The following is a 21,514-nucleotide window of genomic DNA, read 5'->3' as shown; positions in this document are numbered from 1 at the left end:
GGTGAGATGAATTACTGGATGCAGCACAAATTCAAGAAGATGGTTCTGAATTACAGACATGGTCTCCTTTTATATTTTGACAAATGGGTTTGGCAGTACTTTGCAATGAAATAATACCCTATCATTGTATGTTTATTAGCTTTATTTACTAGCAGGGCATTTTATACCTCTATCATTTTCAGAAAACAACTATACACCTTCCAATGTGCAAACTATGAAAAACAATTATTGTTGGTTACTTTACTACCTATAAAAGAAGCCTCTAATTTAGGCCAAAGTTATAAGGAATAATTATAAAGAATCCAGTGATGTCCTCATGAAAATTGTTACATGGTATGGCATGTGTTAGCTTACTATATTATTTTCAGGTTTTCTTTTTGTGTCACACATGTTTGACATTGTCTTACAAAATGTACATAAACTTATATTTAGTAGGTTTACCTGTGTTTATAAACAACATCTAGAACCCTCTTAGTGTAGGATGCTAGGTAAATTTAGTTTTTGTCTCCTTCTTTAATTAGTGTCCACTTGGCTTATAGACAAATGACAACCGGTAAGGACATTCACCAGTCCCTCTGGATGTCCTATGAGGTCCTTTTCGGAACATGCCTAACACGTGCCCCCCAGGGTTCGCTGTTGCACGATCTGCTACCTGCTGTGTCTACTGGACACAGCAGATAACCGATCAGTGTACCGATCGGTACCATGTGAACAATCACAGTAGATCAGGGGAAAATTTTACACAATGGATGGCTTTCATTCATGCCATCCATTGTGTGCTATTATGTTGATCTCTGTGATTGGCCACAGCCCGTCTGTACCATGTGAATAGCCGTGGTCAAACACAGCTAATCACAATAGTAAACACAGAAGGAATTGATTTCATTCAGTAAAAATGGTTGCTTATAACAGGGAAATTCAGTGGTATAAGCAATTATAATCTTTAAAAAGAAAAATCACTTACCCAGAGTAGTAAAATGTTACTGTAGTAACACTGTATTGTTCTGGCCGTGAAGTGTTTAAAAATAACAGTAATAATTAATTAAATAAATAATAAAGAAAATTTTTTATTTTATTTTTTAACATACCGTCACTAGTCAGTGTCCCTGATCACCGCTACACCAGTTATATGTTGACCCTGTACTGCACTAGTGACAGAATGTAAAAAAATTAAAAATGAAAAAAAAACATTTAGGTAGGTGCTAGGATTTTGTACAGTTAGGATAAGTATAGCTGTGTTTCTCTGCCTAACAGAGAGACTGTTAGGTAAATTCAGTTTGTCATTCTTCTTAACAGAGTGCTGCAATTGATTAGTCAGGTCTGCTCATGATACTCTGGTGCTGTTTGAGTTTATCTTGAGCTCCACCTGCCTTCTGGAGCTATAAGAGCCTGCCAGAATATAGGCAGGAGCTAGGCAAATGAACAGCATGAATATGCTTACAGCCCTTGCCAATTACAGGGGAGGGTGGCCCCATTGTATGCTGGGAGCTGGTTTTTATGATCTGTGAGCACATGGGCTCAGGGTCTATCCTGGAGAGCATTGCACCAAGCCAGGCTGGAGGCAGGCATGCCTTTCCTGGAACCTGACACCATGTGACCTTGGGTGGGCAACCTGAGGGCCTGAAGTAAGTGAGAGAGTGAGCCTGGTTCTTCAGTAAGCTGATTGAGAAGAGCTGTCTGCCAAAGATCTGTCTGGTATCACTGGAGGGTGCCACTTAGAATATTGGAAGGAGGCTTCCATTCTGTCTTTGGGCCTTGTGAGTACAGACACTGAGAGATCTCGGGGACTATGTGTGCTTTACTACCCCTCTGGTGCGTTACTGTCAGTCTGGGTCTGAGAAAAAGGGAGCACTGGCTAGTGTTTTGAAGAGCTGGTCCAATTGTTGCTACTGCTTAGGACTTTGCTCAGTTCTTTACTTTTGGACTGTCACTGTCTGCTGTAACTGGCCTGTTGCTGTTACCAAAGAGAAGTCTGCTATCTGCTTCTAGCCAGAACTTCGACAGTGCTCAGCTAAGAGATCAGTTAGAAGTTCTCCACTATAATTACTCCCAATTCTGGAGTATCCTACTAAATTCCCCATATCGATCCCTAGTTCTACAATAAAAATACAAAAAATAACATTCCCTAAATTACACATTACATCACATTACATTAGGACTTATCAATTTTCAGATATATAAATTAGTATGTGGACTCTATAACTTTCCTACAGACTAAAAAATAAACACTGATTTTGAATTATTTTCATCCTAATAATGTAGCAGAATACAGTTTGGCCTAAATTTATGAAAAAAGATTATATATTTGCAAAATTTTATAATAGAAACACCGTTTTTTGTCTTTTTTCCTATATTTAACAAAAAAATTTAAAAAAACAGCGGTGCCTAAATACCACCAAAAGAAAGCTATATTTGTGTGAAAAAAAGTATAAAAATGTAGTATGGGTACAGTGTTGCGTGACCACACAATTGTCATTCAAACTGTAACAGCGCTGAAAAGCTGACAATTAGCCTGGGCAGGAAGGGGGTGAAAGTGGGCAGTATTGAAGTGGTGAATCAGGGAAACAGTGACTGTTTGGCTTGGTCTGCTCAGGCTGGGAATTTGCTTGTGTACAGGGCTGCTGTTAGAAACCACGGGGCCCCATACAGCCAACCTGACAGCCCTCTCCCCCCCATGAATGAACACAGTGAGTGATTGGTATTGAATACTCATCGTGTTCATTCAGAAGAGGAAAGGGCTGGTAAATGTGACATTTTTACTGGATCCTTCCTCCACTCTCCATCCTGAAGGATCCTATTGTGTGCTTGCAGCTGCTGGTGGGAAGGAGAGGAGGTAAGCTGGCAGCAGTGTGGGGGTAGAGGCACATGGGGGGGGGGGGGGGGGGCTGGGAAGCAGGGGGAAACATATGGTGTACAGCGAGGATGATGGGTGGAACTGGGGGGAGGTAATTAATGGAACCAATCCCTTGTATGGCTCTCTCTGCAGCAGCTGAAAGTCAGCAGGAGGAAAAGGAAAAAAAGACAGCTTTCAGCTGCTGCAGAAAGAGCCATACAGGGGAATGGTTCTAATATTTGCCCCCCTCACTATGCCGATCACCGTCCCTGCCCATTCATCCATCTTTCTGGGTCCTCCTGCTGGGAAGCTTGAGCCAATCAAGAAGCAGAAGAGTCTGAGCCAATTGGAGCATGAGAAAGAAAACTTGCTGTATTGCACAGGACACTGGTAAGTATAGTTTCTTAAAGAGCATAGCACAATACCATTGAATTGCAATGATACAAGATTGAAAGAGGTGAAATAGACTAGCTGGATTAGTCTTGTGAGGGGATGTCACGCTGAGGGGATTTGCTGTGAGATGAACATCAACTTCAGAAGAGCACCACACAGAGAGGTCTTGCAGCAGGTGTCTAACTTCCTATATCTGAGACAGGAAAGTCATGCTGTCACAGCTTACCAGACTGTACGAGTGAGTACCAGAGCTGAAGGACTGAGTTTCTGGGACCTGATGTCTGTAACCACCAAGCGTATGGAACGGGACCTGTCATCTGCCAGGAGTGGTGAGAGAACTCACATTCAACTCCCTTGGCTACACCTTGCTCTGGATAGTCTGCTCTGACAGAAGGGCCCCACCACAACCAGCCAATGTTAGCAGTACGGTGCCAGGTACATTTTCACCACCTTTAAGGGGTGCCCCACTCAGGAACATTTACAGTTACCCATTCCTGGAATATCGTAATATCTTAAGTGCACTCAACAATATTATCCATGAGTTAGTTGGGTTTAATCTAGCTCAATTGTTTGTAGTTGGGGTAAATCTCGATTTAACATTCCTGTAGTACAGTTTGGCCTTCCAGTTGCAGGCCAGTGTTCACTTTATTCAGTTCTGCAACTTGTTTATTTTGCCTCATATCAAGTTATGTACCGTTACCTGCTTTGAGATAATATATTTACCTAACCTGCAATCTTGTAGTCTGGTCTACTTTCCTGTGCATTGATCCATTGTCATGAATCACTAATGCTTAATTAACTTAAGTTAAGGTGTACATAGTCCTCTACCTCTACCTCTAACTGGTTGTGTCAGTGGGAAACGAGCAGTTTTGAGTCATTGCAGAACAGAAGACCCATCAATATCAGTGGCTCCTGCAGGGCTTAGTGTTACATCTGCTTCCCCCTCAAATTCAAATAACCAGCCTGAATGTTTCTAATTCTCTAGCCAATCCCTGGAGAGGAGTGTCCAATAAGGAGTTGGAACGGCGATAAATAGTCTGAAACACTGGACAGCTGGGTTCCCTCTCACCAGGAGGGTTCCAGAGTCTGATGGGATCCTGCCTTCAGGCAGTCCATGCACTATTCAGTTGTCTAGAGGCCTCAGTAGTGTCAGGGCTGATGGCCTGGATGGACCTCATTAAAAGCTGAATGAAAGACCTCACCACAAGGGAACTGGTATGGAGAAGGACTTTCTCACTTACTGGACCATGTCCAGAGGAAGCTGTAGGGTGGCAGCTGTGCTGCAGACTTGTGAGTAAAGATCCTATCTTGATCCCTGTGACTATGTAATGCTCTGGAGAATACACTAGTACCAGCAGTTGAGAATTAGTGCAAGGTAACCAGATGCCAAAGAAACTTGCCTCATGGTCTTCAGCTGTGAGGCCTTGGACTGCACAGAGACTTGCCTCATGGTCCCCAACTATGAGGCATTAGACTGTCCAACACAAATGCTTAACGAGACAACTGTCCTCTAATTGCTAAGTACTGACCGTTTTGTAGCATCCCATGCCCTAATCCCTCTCCAGTTAAAGTTTCTTCAAGTATTAAAAAGACATACTATAGACCAGCCTTTTTCAACCAGGGTACCCAGGCACCCAGTCCCTCTCCGTCAACACTGGGGTCAAACTGTGGGAGAAGAAAAACACTAGAATACTAGTTAGCATCAGTGTGCAAAATTGTATTTGCTTTGGAAGAATAAACTACATCTAATGTTGGGTGTCCTACATGTGTGGATGCTGCTGTGTTATATAAAATAAATAGAATAAGTTTTTACATTTTGGAATGGGGTGCCTCAAGACTGTCTATAATTTTAAAGGGTGCCTCTAGACTATCTATAATTTTAGAGAGTGCCTTGAAATTGTCCATAATTTTAAAGGGTGCCTTGACTGAAAAAGGGTTGGGAAACACTGCTCTAGACTGTGTTATTGGAGAATAGACTGGTGTTTGCAATGTTAGGCAGCTTCTGTACTTTAATACCAGCAGCCTCTATAGGGGTAGCGCTACAAACATATATGAGGTTGTGCCAATTGTTCTTTTGGTTATAAAATACTGATACTAGTGTTTCTTTTACTGTTATGATTGCTCCATTATTAAGTTATATTTAGCAGCGCAGGGATCATTGTATATCTTACTTATAATGCCTGCATGTAAATCAGACATCGCTATTGTTGGTTACTTTAGTACCTATAAAAGAAGGTTTTAATTTAGTCCAAAGTTATGAGAAGTAATTATAAAGAATACAGGGATGATACACCCATAGTGTCCCTAGGAATGACTGACATTTTGGGGGATGGGCAGTGGCATCATTGCTCAAATATGTGTAGTGCTATCCCTGTAGGAGCTGCTTAAAAGGATGCCCGGGCCTCTTTTCTCAATAGTTTCCCAGCAGCTAGGCGCATGGTCACAGTCACTCTTTGGCTCAGTAAACAGACTAGGGTTTTCTATTTGGTAATTGTTTTTGGTAACTTGGATAGGGATAGGGAATTGAGTGGGATTCTCCAAAACTATGTTCAAATAGAAGGACACTTTCTTTTCCATAGAACTATGCACCAAGTCCTCATTGTAACCTTGTGGGTGTGAATCTATTGCACATGTTTTGAGCCTGTCCGGCTCTTGCTTCATATTGGCAGGACCTCTTTAATTTTTTGATAATACTCTACATTTGCCGGTTCCTCATACACCAGAAGTGGGTCTTTTTGGGTATTTTGAATGACTTTATACCTCAAACTCATCCTAGAATATCAATACGTGTGCTTCTGTTTTATGCTAAAAAAATTTGTCTTGTTAAATTGGAAAATTGCTAATCCGCCCTGTATACAAAGATTCTATCGTATGGTTAATCCTGATCTACCTAAATATAAGATAATCTACAAGGGTCTGGCTTGCCCTAAAAAGTTTATGAAAATATGGCAGCTCTGGTTGGATATTTCACTCCTTTTGGGGGAATATTCCACTTTCTCAGTCACTGTAATCATCCACATAGGGGGTGGTATCTCGGGGCCTCCATATAATTAAAGGGGGCTTCCAGAGTACAATAAGCCCCCCACCAGAAGACCCCTACAGCCACTGGGCAGGGTTGTTGGGATGAGGCCCTTGTCCTCATCAACAAGTGCTTTACCAGGGGTGTCCCCCTTTGCAAGGCATTACCCCAAGTTGAGAGCATGTGGCCTGGTATGATTCAGGAGGAGGGCGCACTCTCGTCTTCCCCTTTTTTGGCCAACCAGGCTACATACTTAGATTAAGGGTCTGGTATGGATTTTTAAGGGACCTCATTTTTTTTTGTTTTTCTGCATGGAGCCCCCCTTAAAATCTGCACCAGATCCTAAGTGACTGATATTGATTTCTTGTCTGACCTCAAAATTTTTTTTTGTTTTTTTGTCTGAGGTACCCTTTAAAATCAAAGGATCTAGTATGTATTTTTTCATTTATGCTGTAGGATGTACTACAGCAAAAATGACATTTACAATGAAAAAGAATGATGCAGTTTAAATTGATGGCTAATTATATTCATTGCTAGCTTCTTTAACATCTTGCCGCCCAGGCTTTCATGCCATTCATTGTGTACTATTGTGTTTATCTCCATGATTGGTCACACTGATCACATGGCACAGACAGGGCCAATAACAGCCCATCTGTACCATTGGAGTAGCTGTGGCCAATCGCAGATAATTACAATAGTAAACACTGAATGAGTAGAGTTCATTCAGAAAAAATGTTTGCTTATAACAGTGAAATTCACTGGTCACTACTATGGTAACACTGTATTGCTATGGTTACAGTTTGTTAAAAAAAAAAATTGTAAAAAAAAAAGTAATACAAAGAAAAGAATGTTTAAAAGATTTTTATTTTATTTATTTTTGTACATGCTGACACTAGTCATTACCACCACACCAGGTAAATATGATGCTGTACTGGACTGGTGACAGTATGTTAAATAAATGAAAAAACATTTTTTTTTTAAATGTCCTCAAAAAATTGTGACAAAAAATTACAGTTTAAAAAAACTTGTCATGCCTCTTACTAAATACCTTTATACTTTCCAAAAAGGGGTAATTTGGGTGGTATTTGTACTGTCCTGGCAATTTTGGGCTTCAAGAAATGAGATGGGCCATCAGTACATCAGGATTGAATGATTTTCCAATATATATATAAAAAATTAAAGGAACTTTTCAATCAGAATAGAGCATCAAGTGAATTAAACTCCTTGGATATTGATCTGGTCAGTTACGTAGCAGAGGGGGTTGTTAATCAGTTTCAGCTGCTTTGGTGTTAATGAAATTAACAACAGGTGCACTAGATGGGCAACAATGAGATGACCCCCAAAACAGGAATGGTTTTACAGGTGGAGGCCACTGACATTTTTTTCCCTACTCATCTTTTCTGACTGTTTTTCAGTAATTTTGCATTTGGCTAGGGTCAGTGTCACTACTGGTAGCATGAGGTGATACCTGGACCATACAGAGGTTGCACAGGCAGTCCAACTCCTGCAGGATGGCACATCAATACGTGCCATTGCCAGAAGGTTTGTTGTGTCTCAAGACCATGGATGAGATTCCAGGAGACAGGCAATTACTTTAGGAGAGCTGAACAGTTCCATAGAAGGTCCTTAACCCATCAGCAGGAGCGGTATATGCTCCTTTGTGCAATGAGGAACAGGATGAGCACTGCCAGAGCCCCACAAAATGACCTCTAGCAGGCCACTGGTGTGAATGTCTCTGACCAAACAATCAGAAACAGACTTCATGAGGGTGGCCTGAGGTCCCAACTTCATCTAGTGGGTCCTGTGCTCACTGCCCAGCACCATAGAGCTTGATTGGCATTTGCCACTGAACACCAGAATTGGCAGGTCCACTACTGGTGCCCTGTGCTTTTCACAGATGAGAGCAGGTTCACCATGAGCACATGACAGATGTGAAAGAATCTGGGGAAGCTGTTGAGAACATTATACTGCCTGTAACACCGTTCAGCATGACCATTTTGGTGGTGGGTCAGTGATGGTCTGCGGAGGCATATCCATGCAGGGATGCACAGACCTCTACAGGCTAAACAATGGTACCCTGACTACTATTAGGTATTGGGACGTAATCCTTTGACCCATTGTCAGATCCTACGCTGGTGCAGTGGGTCCTGGGTTCCTCCTGGTGCACAACAATGCCTGGCCTCATGTGGCGAGAGTATGCAGGCAGTTTCTGGAGGATGAAGGAATGGATATCATTGAATGGCCCCCACACTTGCCTGACCTAAATACAATAGAACACCTCTGGGATATCATGTTTTGGTCCATCCGAAGCCACCAGGTTGCACTTCAGAATGTCCAGGAGCTCAGTGATACCACCAGGTTGCACCTCAGACTGTCCAGAAGCTCAGTGATGCCCTGGTCCAGATCTGGGAGGAAATACCATAAGTTGTCTCATTAGGAACATGCTCTGACATTGTCAGGCATGCATACAAGCATGTGGGGGCCATACAAACTACTGAGTACTATTTTGAGCTGCTGCAATGCAATTTTAGCAAAATGGACGAGCCTGCTGCATAATTTTTTCATTTTGATTTTTGGGGTGTCTTTGAATTCAGTCCTCTGTAGGTTCATAATTTTCATTTCCATCAAACGATGGGGCATCCTCACATTCTTAACACATTACCCCGTCCATATAAGTATAGATATGATATTTTTCCCCATTGAGATCTGATGTGTTTTCAGAGTGTTCCTTTAATGCCTTTGAGCGATGTATGCTGTATATCATAGTTTGTGGACTCCATAGCTTTCCTATACACTAAATCATATACACTGAGTTGGGCTATTTTCACCAAAGAAATGCAACAGAATACATTTTGGTCTAAATGTATGAAAAATATTATTTATTTGCAACATTTTACAAATTACAAAATGTATTTTTCTCCAACATTTTTGGTCCCTTTTTGACTATTTAGCAAAAAATAAAAAACCCAGTGGTGATTAAATACCACCAAAAGAAAGCTGATTTTGTGTGAAAAAAATTATACAATTTTCATATAGGTACAGTGTTGCATGACCGCACAATTGTCATTCAAATTCTGACAGCACTGAAAGCTGAAAATTGGCCTGGGCAGAAAGGGGATGAACATGCCAGGTACTGAAGTGGTTCAAAACAGCACATGAACCCCTCCAAAGGTCCCCCAAAATATATAGCAGGCCCTTGGAGATGTTTGTGTGCTTTTTTTTTTAAACAAATCAGTTGTCAATGACTGAATTTAGTTCTGCTGCAGCACTTTCTGTGCAGCATAGAGGTGTGTCCCTTCAGATGCAAGATTAGGACACCCCCAAGCATGTTATTTAATGGAATTGGACATTTTTAATGTTTCACGTTAAGCATTTAAAAACTACTGCTTCTGGCCGAATGAATCTTTTAAAACATTGTTTTGCATCTATACATTTTCCTCAAGGCAGTGCCTTTCCTCCATGCTATGTCTTGACATCCTTTGCCTATTAGCCCAAACAATGCTACCATGCTTTAACCAAACCCAAGGCAGTTTATCACTAGTGACAACCAGCAGGTATTCTTCTCAAACTTATTATTCCTTTAAGAGAAAGTAAGTAAGAAACTGGATGGTAGAAGTCCAGTGGATGTAGTTGACTTTAATTTTGCTAAACTATTTTATATTACACCTCATAAATGTCTAACCTATAAAATAAGGTCTGTTGGAGTTGATTACATTTCATGTTCATGGATAGGCAATTGTTTACATGAACAAGTCAAGAGAGTAGTGATAAATACTCTGAATGGTCTAAAGTTGTGAGTGGTGTGGCCCAGGGTTATGTCTTGGAGCCAATGCTGCTCAAATTGTGTATTAAGGATACAGAGCTTGGAATCAAGAACTCATTTCCAGTATTTGGCAGCTACTGTACATGACAGATGAGGTTCGAAATATTTAGAAATGTCAAAAATGAAAACTAAAAAAAGTGCTGCTCTCCCCACAAATCCAGGCATTGGATCTCTTCTAAGCATTGGAGATCTGCACAGCCGCAATCCTCTAGATACACAGAGATGAGGTCACATCCACCTACATCACTTCCAGTATGTGGAAGGCATGCTGGAAGTAAAAGGAGGTTGAGTCAGCAATGACCCTCTTGGATTACTGTGGTAAAATAGCCATCTTGAATGTTGGCATATATATTTTTAATGTGAGTGCATACTTTTGAGGCATTGTTTTTAACTGATTTGAAATAAAATTACTGCACTTATGCAACTTTTGGCATTATGGCAGTTTTTTCTGTAATTTATTTACGATGTGTAGCGCTACCCCCAGAGAAGCAGCTTGTATTTTTGCCCAGGTCTCCCCTTGCTTCGCTCCACAGTCAAGCACAAAGTATTTTCCACAGCAAGGTACACACACTCTCGCATTGTCTTCAATGACCAGTCTAGGGGATGTTTATTTTTGGAGTTTTATTGTAGAACTGGGGATCGGTATATGGAATTTAGTAAGATATTCCAAAATTAAAACTATTCACACTGAGGACATCTAGCTGATCTCTTAGTAAAGCACTTATGCAGTCCTACTAGCTGAAAGCAGATAGCAGACTTCTCTTTAAATTGTAGTAACAAGTAGTTTAGGAGTGAGCAGTAGTAGTAGTTGAAGGTATGAGTTCCTCGGGTACAGGCCTGTTATGGCAGACTGTGGCAGTCCAAAAGTTATAGAACTGAGTAAGGTCCCTTGCAGTAGCAACAGGTGGATAGACTCTTCAGAACACTAGCCAGTGTTCCCTTTTTTTCTCAGACCCATGCTGATTATCAAGCACCAGTGGGATAGCAAGCACACAGAGTCCCTAAGATCTTTCAGTGTCTGTACTCACAAGTCCAAGGACAGAATGGCAGCCTCCCTCCAATCTTCCAAGCGAAACTCTCCAGTGATACCAGACAGATCTTTGGCAGACAGCTCTCATCAGTCAGATTACCTTAACCAGGGTCACTCTTTCTAACTTCATGCCCTCAGGTTGCCCACCCAAGGTCCGCATGGTAGCAAGTGCCAGGCGAAGCAAGCCTGCCTCCAGTCTGGCTTAGTGCAATCCTCTCTAGGGGAAGACACTGAACCCATGTGCTTACAGAACATAAATGCCACTCCCAGCATGCAACGGGGGCCACCCTCCCCTGAAACTGGCCAGGACCATATCAATATTAATGCTGTTCATTTGCCTAGCCCCTACCTATATTCTGGAAGGCTCTCACAGCTTCCTGAAGGCAGGTGGAACTTAGACAATCTCAAACAACACCAGAGCATCATGAGCAAACCTTTCTAATCAATTACACCACTCTGTTAAGCAGAGAGTCCAATTATATTTTCCTAACAGCCTCTCTGTTAAGCAGAGAAACACAGCAATACTTACCCTAACTATACAAATCCTAGCACCTAACTAGGAGGGTGTTACAGATGGTTAACGTGTACTTGGATGATTAACGGCTGTGCAGAGATCCAATGCTTTGATGAGAGGATGCGATCTGGAAGGCTGTCTGGAAGGATAGCAATGCTACTGTGGACCCACTTATTAAGTTAAGAGGGCCATTTGATTCTGGTGAGTACATAGTTTGAGTATGAGCACACGGGAGCATAAGGTTGATCCAGGAGAAGGTGTATTGTAGTTCATCATCACGTTTTGGAAAAACAACTGAGATTTGCAGGAATGAGCATTGACTTATTAGAGACACTTTTTTGTTCATCACTTTTTTCAGTAAAAGGACATGTTTGAGAAACTTTTTTCATAATGAACACAGTTTGTTAAGTAAGTACATATTTTGTTACACTGAATAGTTATTTGGTTATAGGAAGTTTTCATATATTTGTTTCTATAATATCACGTAATTATATGTTTTCTGTATATAAGCACAATACTGTGGATTCGTGGGGAGCATAACACTTTATTTAGGTTATACATTTAATTAATAAATGTTCACCCTGTAGTTAAAAAGGGACACACCGTTTATGATGCTAGCAGCTCCCAGCACGAGTATACAAGTATTTATAAAAGTATAAAAGAAATCATGGCACAAAGGTAAGAGGTAAAGTTGAGCATAAGTGATGGTGTGGATGGCAGATCCGACAGCTCACATCTTCAAATGAACCACATGAATCCAAACTTGCATGTATGGGGACACCAGGATGTCTCTGGTGTACCAGAAGTGTGTCACATGTCTAGCAGGCATGAATGGAACACTTAAATGGACACAGGACTTGGCCAATAAAGCTGGTGAATGGCTGGATGGTCAGAACAGATGTGATGTCACGGTTCTGGCACAGAGAATCCAGAGCCATGGCAAATGGGATATATATATATATATATATATATATATATATACACACACACACTATATTTTTAAAAGTATTGGGATGCCTGCCTTTAGACGCACATGAACTTTAATGGCTAAGTCTTAATACGTAGAGTTCAAAATTCAGTTGGCCCACCCTTTGCAGCTATAACAGCTTCAACTCTTCTGGGAAGGCTTAGGAGTGTGTCTATGGGAATGTTTGACCATTCTTCCAGAAGCGCATTTGTGAGGTCAGGCACTAATGTCAAACAAGAAGGCCTGGCTCACAGTCTCGGCTCTAATTCATCCCAAAGGTGTTCTATCGGGTTGAGGTCAGGACCCTGTGCAGGCCAGTCAAGTTCCTCCACCCCAAATTCACTCATCCATGTCTTTATAGACCTTGCCTTGTGCACTGGTGCACAGTCATGTTGGAACAGGAAGGGGCCATCTCCAAACTGTTCCTATAAAGTTGGGAGCATGAAATTGTCCAAAATGTCTTGGTTTGCTAACACCTTAAGAGTTCCCTTCACTGTAACTAAGGGGACAAGTCCAACCCCTGAAAAACAGCCCCATACCATAATCCCCCCTCCACCAAACTTTACACTTGTTACAATGCAGTCATGCAAGTACCGTTCTCCTGGCAACTGCCAAACCCAGGCATGATCAGATTGCCAGACAGGGAAGCACGATTCGTCACTCTAGAGAACACATCTTCACTGCTCTAGAGTCCAGTGGTGGCGTGCTTTACAACTCTGCATCTGAATCCTTGCATTGCACTTGGTGATGTAAGTCTTGGATGCAGCTGCTCGGCCATGGAAACTCATTCCATGAAGCTCTCTATGCACTGTTGTTGTGCTATTCTGAAGGCCACATGACATTTAGAGGTCTCTAGCTATTGACTCTGCTGACAGTTGGCGACTTCTGTGCACTGTGCACTTCAGCATGCACTTACCCTGGTCTGTCATTTTACGTGCCTTACCACTTTCTGGCCGAGTTGCTGTTGTTCCCAGTTGCTTCCACTTTGTTATAATAACACTAACAGTTGACTGGGAAATATTTAGTAGCAAGGAAATTTCATGGATGGACTTATTGCACAGGTTGAGAACATCACGGTACCACGCTTGAATTCACTGAGCTCCTAAGAGCGACCCATTCTTTCACAAATGTTTGTAGAAGCAGTCTGCATGCCTACATGCTTGATTTTTACACCTGGTCATGGAGGTGATTGGAACACCTGAATCCATTGGTTTGGAGGGCTGTCCCAATACTTTTGGCAATATAGTGTATACAGTATATAAACAAATTAAATCAAGTAGAATAAATATAAAAAATAAATGACTATGAGCAAAAACAAAACAAAAAAAGTAAAAAAGGTAATCATTCAAAAAATGGTATGGATATCAATGTCCTCATTCAAACCATTGGGAGCCAAGGAATTTGTAAATTCAATACGTTTCTTTTTAACAAAGTAACGCAAATCTCTTGTAAGAGAATTTTGCAGACTATGTTCAATGGCTAACACAGTCAAGGCTTTGGGGTCTTTCTTATGATAGGAGGCAAAGTAACAACGGATACTTTGTTTGTCTTTGCCCTCCTCAATTATCCTTCTGTGTTCACCAATTCTCTTGAATAGGGTATGTTTTGTACGCCCAATATACAGTAACTTGCAAGGGCACTGTAAAACATATACCACATGATCCCTGGAACATGTAATGAACTGTTTAATAGAAAAAAGATTACCAGTGCTGTCAGTAAAGGATGACTGTCCATGTTGTATAAACTGGTACATCAAATAGCCATGATTACGTCACTGGAAAATACAGACTCGAAATAAAGTCTGATGTCACCATGTTTGTTACAAGATGGACCTTTCAATTTGCTGGGGGCTATATTTTTTTGGGATTCTCAGCCAGGCTTTGTGCCAGAACTGTGACATTACATTCGGTCTGACCATTCAGCTGTTCCCGCTACATTGGCCAAGTCCTGTGTCCATCTAAGTGCATATCCTCCTCTGCCCCCATTACTTTTCACATACATAAGATCCAAGTACAGCCTGCACGCTGCCATTTTAACAGTGGTCAAATTTTCATCAGCACCAGGGCAATGAGTCATCTAGGCACAACAGGCATTTCAAGTAAGGTTTGTGATAGCATGCACAAGTGGTTTTAATGACTATATTTTATTTTTATGACAATTTGGACATTAATAAATGTGGCTTAATTACTTTTTATACCTTATTAACTCTTCTATCCTTGTGGACAATTTTGAAATATTGTGGATTCCACATTTCTTGGTGCTCCTTATACAGTTGCAGGAGTAGTACTAGTATGCCAATTGATCAAGCACAGGATCTAGTTTAACCTATATTCAGAAATGTAAAGTTAAACACTTGGGTGCCAAAAAATACACATGTAAATTGCATATTAGGAGAGGGGATGGATCAGTGATGGAAAAGGATCTGTGGGTGCTTGCAAACCACAGACTTATAGTAGCAATAGCTTGCAATGTCATGCTGCTGCTAACAAAGCTAGCAAAATACTCTCATGCATTAAAAAGAGCATACATTCCAGAGAAAAATTAGTCATTCTACCCCTTTACAAAACACTGGCTTGGCCTAATCTTGAATATGCAGTTCAGTTTTGTTGATCAATCCTCAGGAAAGGCATTGTCGAATTACAAAAAGTTCAGCAAAGGGCAACAAAATAATAATGATGGGGGACCTCAGCTATGAGGGTCAGTTAGGTAGATTACAGTTATTCACTATGGAGAAGAGTCCTTAAGAGGAGATATGGTTATGAGTACAAATATATCAAAGGTGACTCCAGTAACTGTAATAAACTGTTTACTCTAAGGTCTGTGATGAGAACATGTGGCCCTGATTTAGGGTTAGAAGGAAGGAGTTTAACCTTAAATGAAGGAAAGGGTTCTTAACTGTTAGAGCATTAAAAATGTGGAATTCCCTTTCCCAGGAAGTGCTACTAGCTCAAATTGTCAATAACTTAAAAAAAAATTTAGATGTCTTCCAATGTAAGCAGAATATACAGGACCATAGGACCATGGGACATGTTAGAGAATAAAAATAAAATAAAAATAAAATTCATAGAGGGTAAACTAGATGGACCTGTGTTTTTTTTCAATCTTATAAACTATGTAACTATATAACTTCAAGAAAAACAAGAGACAATTATATTTTTTTATGAGCTGAAGTTTATTAAATGAGGAATACAAGGAAACAGCAGAGAATCTAATGCAATTGATATTGTCTGATTACCAATGCTTGCCCAAGAAAATTCTTCTAATTTTCTCATGTAATAAAGCCAAATAAAAATGAAAAAACTGTGATGTATTTTTTATCTTTTTTTCTTTTGGATGTTTTGAAAGTTTTAAGTGTCTGCTGGCAGTGATAGCAAATGTGTTGAATAGTTTTTAATAATAATAATAGCATTTTCTGCAAAAGGGAATTTGTAAGTTATCTAATTATGAGTATGTTTCAGGGAAATCTATACAATTAACATTTTTCAGGGCAGTTTGATGATAACTGTAACTGGCCATCTAACATTCATTATTTAAGACAGGATAGGTTAAGCAAAAAAAGGTAAAGTGGTAATGTGAAAGAGAGGTCTAAAGTATTAGTTTAGATCTTCCTTGAACTTGAGGAGCTTGTTGAGGTGGTTCTTGTTATAGTAGTTGAGCTTGAGCTGGTTCCTCCAGTGTATCCTCCACCAGAGCTGGTGTATCCTGCACCAGAGCTGTTGTATCCTGCACCAGAGCTAGTGTATCCTCCACCAGAGCTGGTGTGTCCTCCACTGGAGCTGGTGTGTCCTGCACCAGAGCTGGTGTATCCTCCACCAGAGCTGGTGTTTCCTGCACCAGAGCTGGTGTATCCTCCACCAGAGCTGGTGTTTCCTGCACCAGAGCTGTATCCTCTATTAGCAGTACTGCTGCTGGAGCTTGCACCAACTGAGCTAGTGAAGCGGCTACCGCTCATGCCTCCGCTGACACTTCCTGTTCCGAAACCAGCTCCAGAACTCATTCCACTGTCACCGTGGAAGCCACCATGAGAGCCACCGTGGGAGCCACCTGTGTTGGAAGCAAAGGATCCTCCGATGCTAGATGAGACAACAGCTGTGTGGAGAGGATTTTATAATAAGTCATCACTAAATGAGGACAATAACCTGCATAATAGGCATTAGTGAAATTAACTGAAATGAAATTTAAACTACTTACAGATTTTAACTGATCCTGCACATTCTCCAGAAAGCCTGAAAATAAACATGTACACTTTAGTGTTACACCAGGAAAATGGACTTCATACAGTATATATAATTAGTACTTTTAATAAGGCATTTATTTTCCATAACACATTTGTGTTGCTACTAAGCTGGCATCCAACTTTTAGGGGCCTATTTATAAAGTAATGGATGTGGAATTTGCCATCCACAGGTGGTAAATTATTCCTTCTAATCTAAAACATATGCACCAGACAGATTAATCTGCAGTGAATATTTGGTGAATGTCACATTTACTGCTTTACCAATATGCCCCCTAGACTTTAACGTGACTGTTGAGCTTTATTTAAGTTAAAATTTTAAAAAGATGGTTTCTGCACAGAGCCACCCCTTACCTCCTCTCCTCGAGTTCTCCACCCCCCTACCCCCGGGTGCTTTCTGCTCCTCCTCTCCTGCATGTGCCCCCATAGCAAGCTGTGTACTATGGGGGCACATGTGTGGACATGCTCCTTAGCCAGACTGTGCGAGTTTATATACACACATAGCATGGCTCGGCCACACCTCCTGCTCCCTCCTCACAGGTTTTGACTGACAGTAGCAAGAGCCTATGGCTTCTGCTGCTGCCTGATGCTCCTGTGAGAAGAGGGGAGAAATGAACTGCAGTTGTGCACAGTGCTGGATAAAGAGAGGACTCAGGTAAATTATTTAGATTACCTGAAACCACATGGTCCCTCCTATGGCCCCTCCTGAACACCTAGATACTCTTACTGTATCTAAGAGTTCAGGAGGGACAACATGGTTTCATATTGTCTTGAGCCTCTATATTCAGGGACAATGAGGAAACTACAGAAGTACAGCCACACTATCAGACCCCTCAAACGCAGTGATCAGCAGCGGCAGCCTATATATTCTCCCAATATGATTATGGGAGTTATGCACTCACCGGCACTCTTCTCCTTCCAGCAGTTTCTTATAAGCAGCAATTTCAAGATCCAGAGCCAATTTGGTGTTCATCAGTTCTTGATATTCCTTCAGCTGACGAGCCATGTCCTGCTTGGCCTTCTGTAATGCGTCTTCCAGATCAGCCAATTTACTTCTTGCATCCTTAAGAGCTATCTCACCACGTTCTTCAGCGTGTGCTATGGCAGATTCTAGTTTTGTTCTCTAAATGAAACCGATAATAATGAATATAATGATATATAATGCATTTGGTGTTGTTTGCATTAATATTCAGTTTAGGCCATATCTCATAACAGAATGATTTATATTATGGAATAATGTGAAAATCCTGCCATACCTGAGCTTTAACATTTTCAATCTCTGATTTGATTCTTTGGACAGCTCTGTTGAGATCAGCAATTTCATTCTTTGTGCTGCGCAGGTCATCGCCATGTTTTCCTGCTGTATTCTTAAGCTCGTCATACTGTAGAGAATAGTTTGACCAAATTAAAAAGTAACAAATTGTTGGTTTGAATGTGTTACTGAATACATGACATGTCAGTTATCTGTACACTGTAAATAAAACTGGATAACATATAAAATTTGCAGTCTAACAATATTGTTCTGTGCTTTTCTTGTGGCAGCTTACTTATGGCAATTACATTGTCTAGGATATACTTACTTTGGACTGGTACCAGGATTCTGCTTCAATTCTGCTCTTGTTAGCAATCTCTTGATACTGAGCTTTGATCTCATGGATGATACCCTCCATGTCCAAGTCACGGCTGTTATCCATGGACACAATGACAGAGGTGTCTGAGATCTGTGACTGCAGTTGACATATTTCCTGTCAAAGAAAAAAAATGGCAGTTAGACCTTCCATTTGTAAAATATCTTGGATAAATGTTCATATGTTAATATTTATTCTAAATTAACTTCAGTAAAGTTGTGGATTTCATTATCGGAGATAAATGATACCCAGTGAACCATATGCAGCTGTCTTTAATGCTGCATTTTTGTCTGAGATCATCTATTGCATGTCTATAAATATATGTACTGTATAACCTTAACTTTAATCAAAATTTATCCAATTATTAATACATTTTCTCCATACAGCAACATATTTAAAGTGATGTGAACCTAAAAATGGAAGACTTTTGTTATAGAGAACATCTAGAAATATTAACAGTGTCTAAGCAGTATCCTGAAAGGTTTGCCTTTTGTTTTAAAAATAGCAGTGCAATTTCTTTTTATAGGCATTCCTATTCCTTAAACATGGTAGCTGTATATCTGCTGCATGAGAGTCACTACTGCATCTGACTGCTTGTCTCATGAAATATGAATACAATTTGGTGGTATCACTACTTGCTGGAGAGAAAACTGTCCTACATAAGGATCTGTGTTTCATGCATCAGCTTGCTTCTGCTTTATTTTTTCCATGAATCAGTGCTACTAAGGGGAAGCTCTGACATGAAGAATCAAAGCCATACTCCTCTGCCAGGATTGCTCCCTCCACACAGAGGCATAGTGTGAAATAAGAAGTTCTAAATTAGAAATGGGGAAAACAGCAGCTGCAAGGAGTCTACAGGCAATAATTGTGACCTGTCCTTTACCTACTGCTTGCCTTTTTTGAGCACAGCTTTCACAGGTCTGGTTCTCTTTTCACGTGTTTTGCATGCTGAGAATGTGTCTTAGGTTTTGAAACTTTTCTGAGATTCTGTACTAAGGTTGTTACTTACCAAATCATACACTGTCCTTAGGAAGTTGAGTTCATCATTGAGAGAATCAACCTTAGCCTGAAGTTCAGTCTTGTTCATAAAAGCTGCATCAACATCCTGTAAAAGATATTGTGACCACAGTTCAGCAATACATTTACTGAAGTGCTTGTGTTACATGCCTGAATAATAAAAATGACATGCCTTTTTAAGTACCACAAATTCATTTTCTGCAGCTGTACGCTTATTGAGTTCATCTTCATATCTGGAAATACAAGTAAACACAAACAATTGTGAAATATTTTCACAGTGTCTTACATCACCATTAAGATTTTTAATGTAGACATGTAGATCATCATACTTCTTTTTAAATTCCTCTACTAAATCCTCCATATTCTTTTTGTCTGCTTCTAAACGTGACCTTTCATTGTCCAAACAATCAAGTTGCCTCCTAAGATTGGTAATGAAGGATTCGAAAAGTGGCTCCATGTTACTTTTCACAGTCTTTTGGTCTTTCAGAAAAGCCCATTTTGTCTCCAGCATCTTATTTTGCTGTTCTAAGAATCTAACCTATGGGATTCAAACAAAATAATTTGATCATTTGCTTAGCAATGTTTAGAAGTGTAGCTATAAAAATACACTAAACAAAGAACAAATGTTACAATTATATAATAAATAAATAAATAAAAATATATTAATTTTATTATGCATATGATCTGAGCCAATATTTCTCACATAAGTACATAGCAAATTCTGACACATAAATAACCTTGAACTCAGTATACTGTACCTTGTCAATGAAGGAGGCAAATTTGTTGTTCAGGGTTTTGATTTGTTCTTTCTCTTCTTTCCTGACTTTCTGAATATTTGGGTCGATCTCCAAATTGAGGGGTGCCAGCAGACTTTCATTGACAGTGACTTTTGTGATGCTGGGTGCTCCACCACAACCAGCTCCACCAAAGCCAGCACCTCCAAAGCCACCTCGGCCAGAGCTGGATCCACCAAAGCCATATCCAGATCCCATACTGGATCCAAAACTACCGCCATAACTTGCCCCACCATATCCATATCCAGTGTTATGACTTGCAACTGAAATCTTTGGAGATCGTCCAGAACCAACATTGTAAGCACTTCTGCTGTATTGTGATTGCATCTTTGACCCTACGCTGGCAATTCTTGAAGAGTAACCACCTTGCTTATTTCTTGGCAATGAAGAAGAGCTAAAATTTTTGTAGCTAGAGCTACTGTGGTTGAGTAGACAAGACATGGTGAGGTACTGGATGCAGCACAAATACAAGAAGATGATTCTGAGTTACAGACACAGTCTTCTTTTATATTTTGACAAATGGGTTTGGCAGTACTTTGCAATGAAAAAATACCCTATAATTGTATTTTATTAGCTTAATTTACTGGCAGGGCATTTTCAGAAAACACCTTCAAATGTGCAAACTATGAAAAACAATTATTGTCGGTTACTCTACTACCTATAAAAGAAAGGCTCTAATTTAGGCCAAAGGTATAAGGATTAATTATAAAGAATCCAGCGATGTCCCAATGAAAATTTTTATGTGGTATGGCATGTGTTAGCTTACTATATTATTTTCAGGTTTACTTTTTGTGTCACACATTTCCAAAATGTTCTTAAAAAAACGACATAAACTTTTTTTTAGTAGGTTCACCTGTCTTTATAAACAGATCTGTGGTTGTGCCTGTTATTGTTCTACTATTACTGCTAGCAATGTACAGAGGGCAAAAAAGTATTTAGCCAGCCACCAATTGTGCAAGTTCTCCCACTTAAAAAGATAAGAGAGGCCTGTAATTGGCATCATAGGTAGACCTCAACTATGAGAGATAAAATGAGAAAAAAAATCCAGACAATCACATTGGCTGATTTGGAAATAATTTATTTACAAATTATGGTGGAAAATAAGTATTTGGTCACCTACAAACAAGCAAGATTTCTGGCTCTCACAGACCTGTACCTTCTTCTTTAAGAGGCTCCTCTGTCCTGCACTCATTACCTGTATCAATAGCACCTGTTTGAACTTGTTATCAGTATAAAAGACACCTGTCCACAACCTCAAACAG

The 21,514-nt window shown here is 40.2% G+C and overlaps 1 protein-coding gene across 1 annotated transcript; it reads right to left on the bottom strand.

Annotated features, from left to right (window-relative positions):
* Window positions 1–15,727: 15,727 nt before the first annotated feature.
* LOC149450846 (keratin, type II cytoskeletal cochleal-like) lies at window positions 15,728–20,704 on the bottom strand. Its single transcript, XM_089691490.1, has 9 exons — window positions 20,217–20,704; window positions 19,788–19,996; window positions 19,631–19,691; window positions 19,451–19,546; window positions 18,394–18,558; window positions 18,070–18,195; window positions 17,716–17,936; window positions 16,771–16,805; window positions 15,728–16,668 (listed from the first exon to the last, which is right to left on the bottom strand). The coding sequence occupies exons 1-9, from the start codon at window positions 20,691–20,693 to the stop codon at window positions 16,178–16,180; spliced, it is 1,881 nt and encodes a 626-aa protein (XP_089547616.1). The 5' UTR covers window positions 20,694–20,704; the 3' UTR covers window positions 15,728–16,177.
* Window positions 20,705–21,514: the final 810 nt, after the last annotated feature.

The sequence above is a fragment of the Staurois parvus genome, unplaced genomic scaffold (genome assembly GCF_062004578.1).
Source record: "Staurois parvus isolate SC_StPar_1 unplaced genomic scaffold, SC_StPar_1.0 ptg000562l, whole genome shotgun sequence".
Taxonomy (NCBI): Eukaryota; Metazoa; Chordata; class Amphibia; order Anura; family Ranidae; genus Staurois; species Staurois parvus.
Note: the sequence above shows the minus strand (reverse complement) of the source record. Positions and strands in the feature narration are given on the sequence as shown.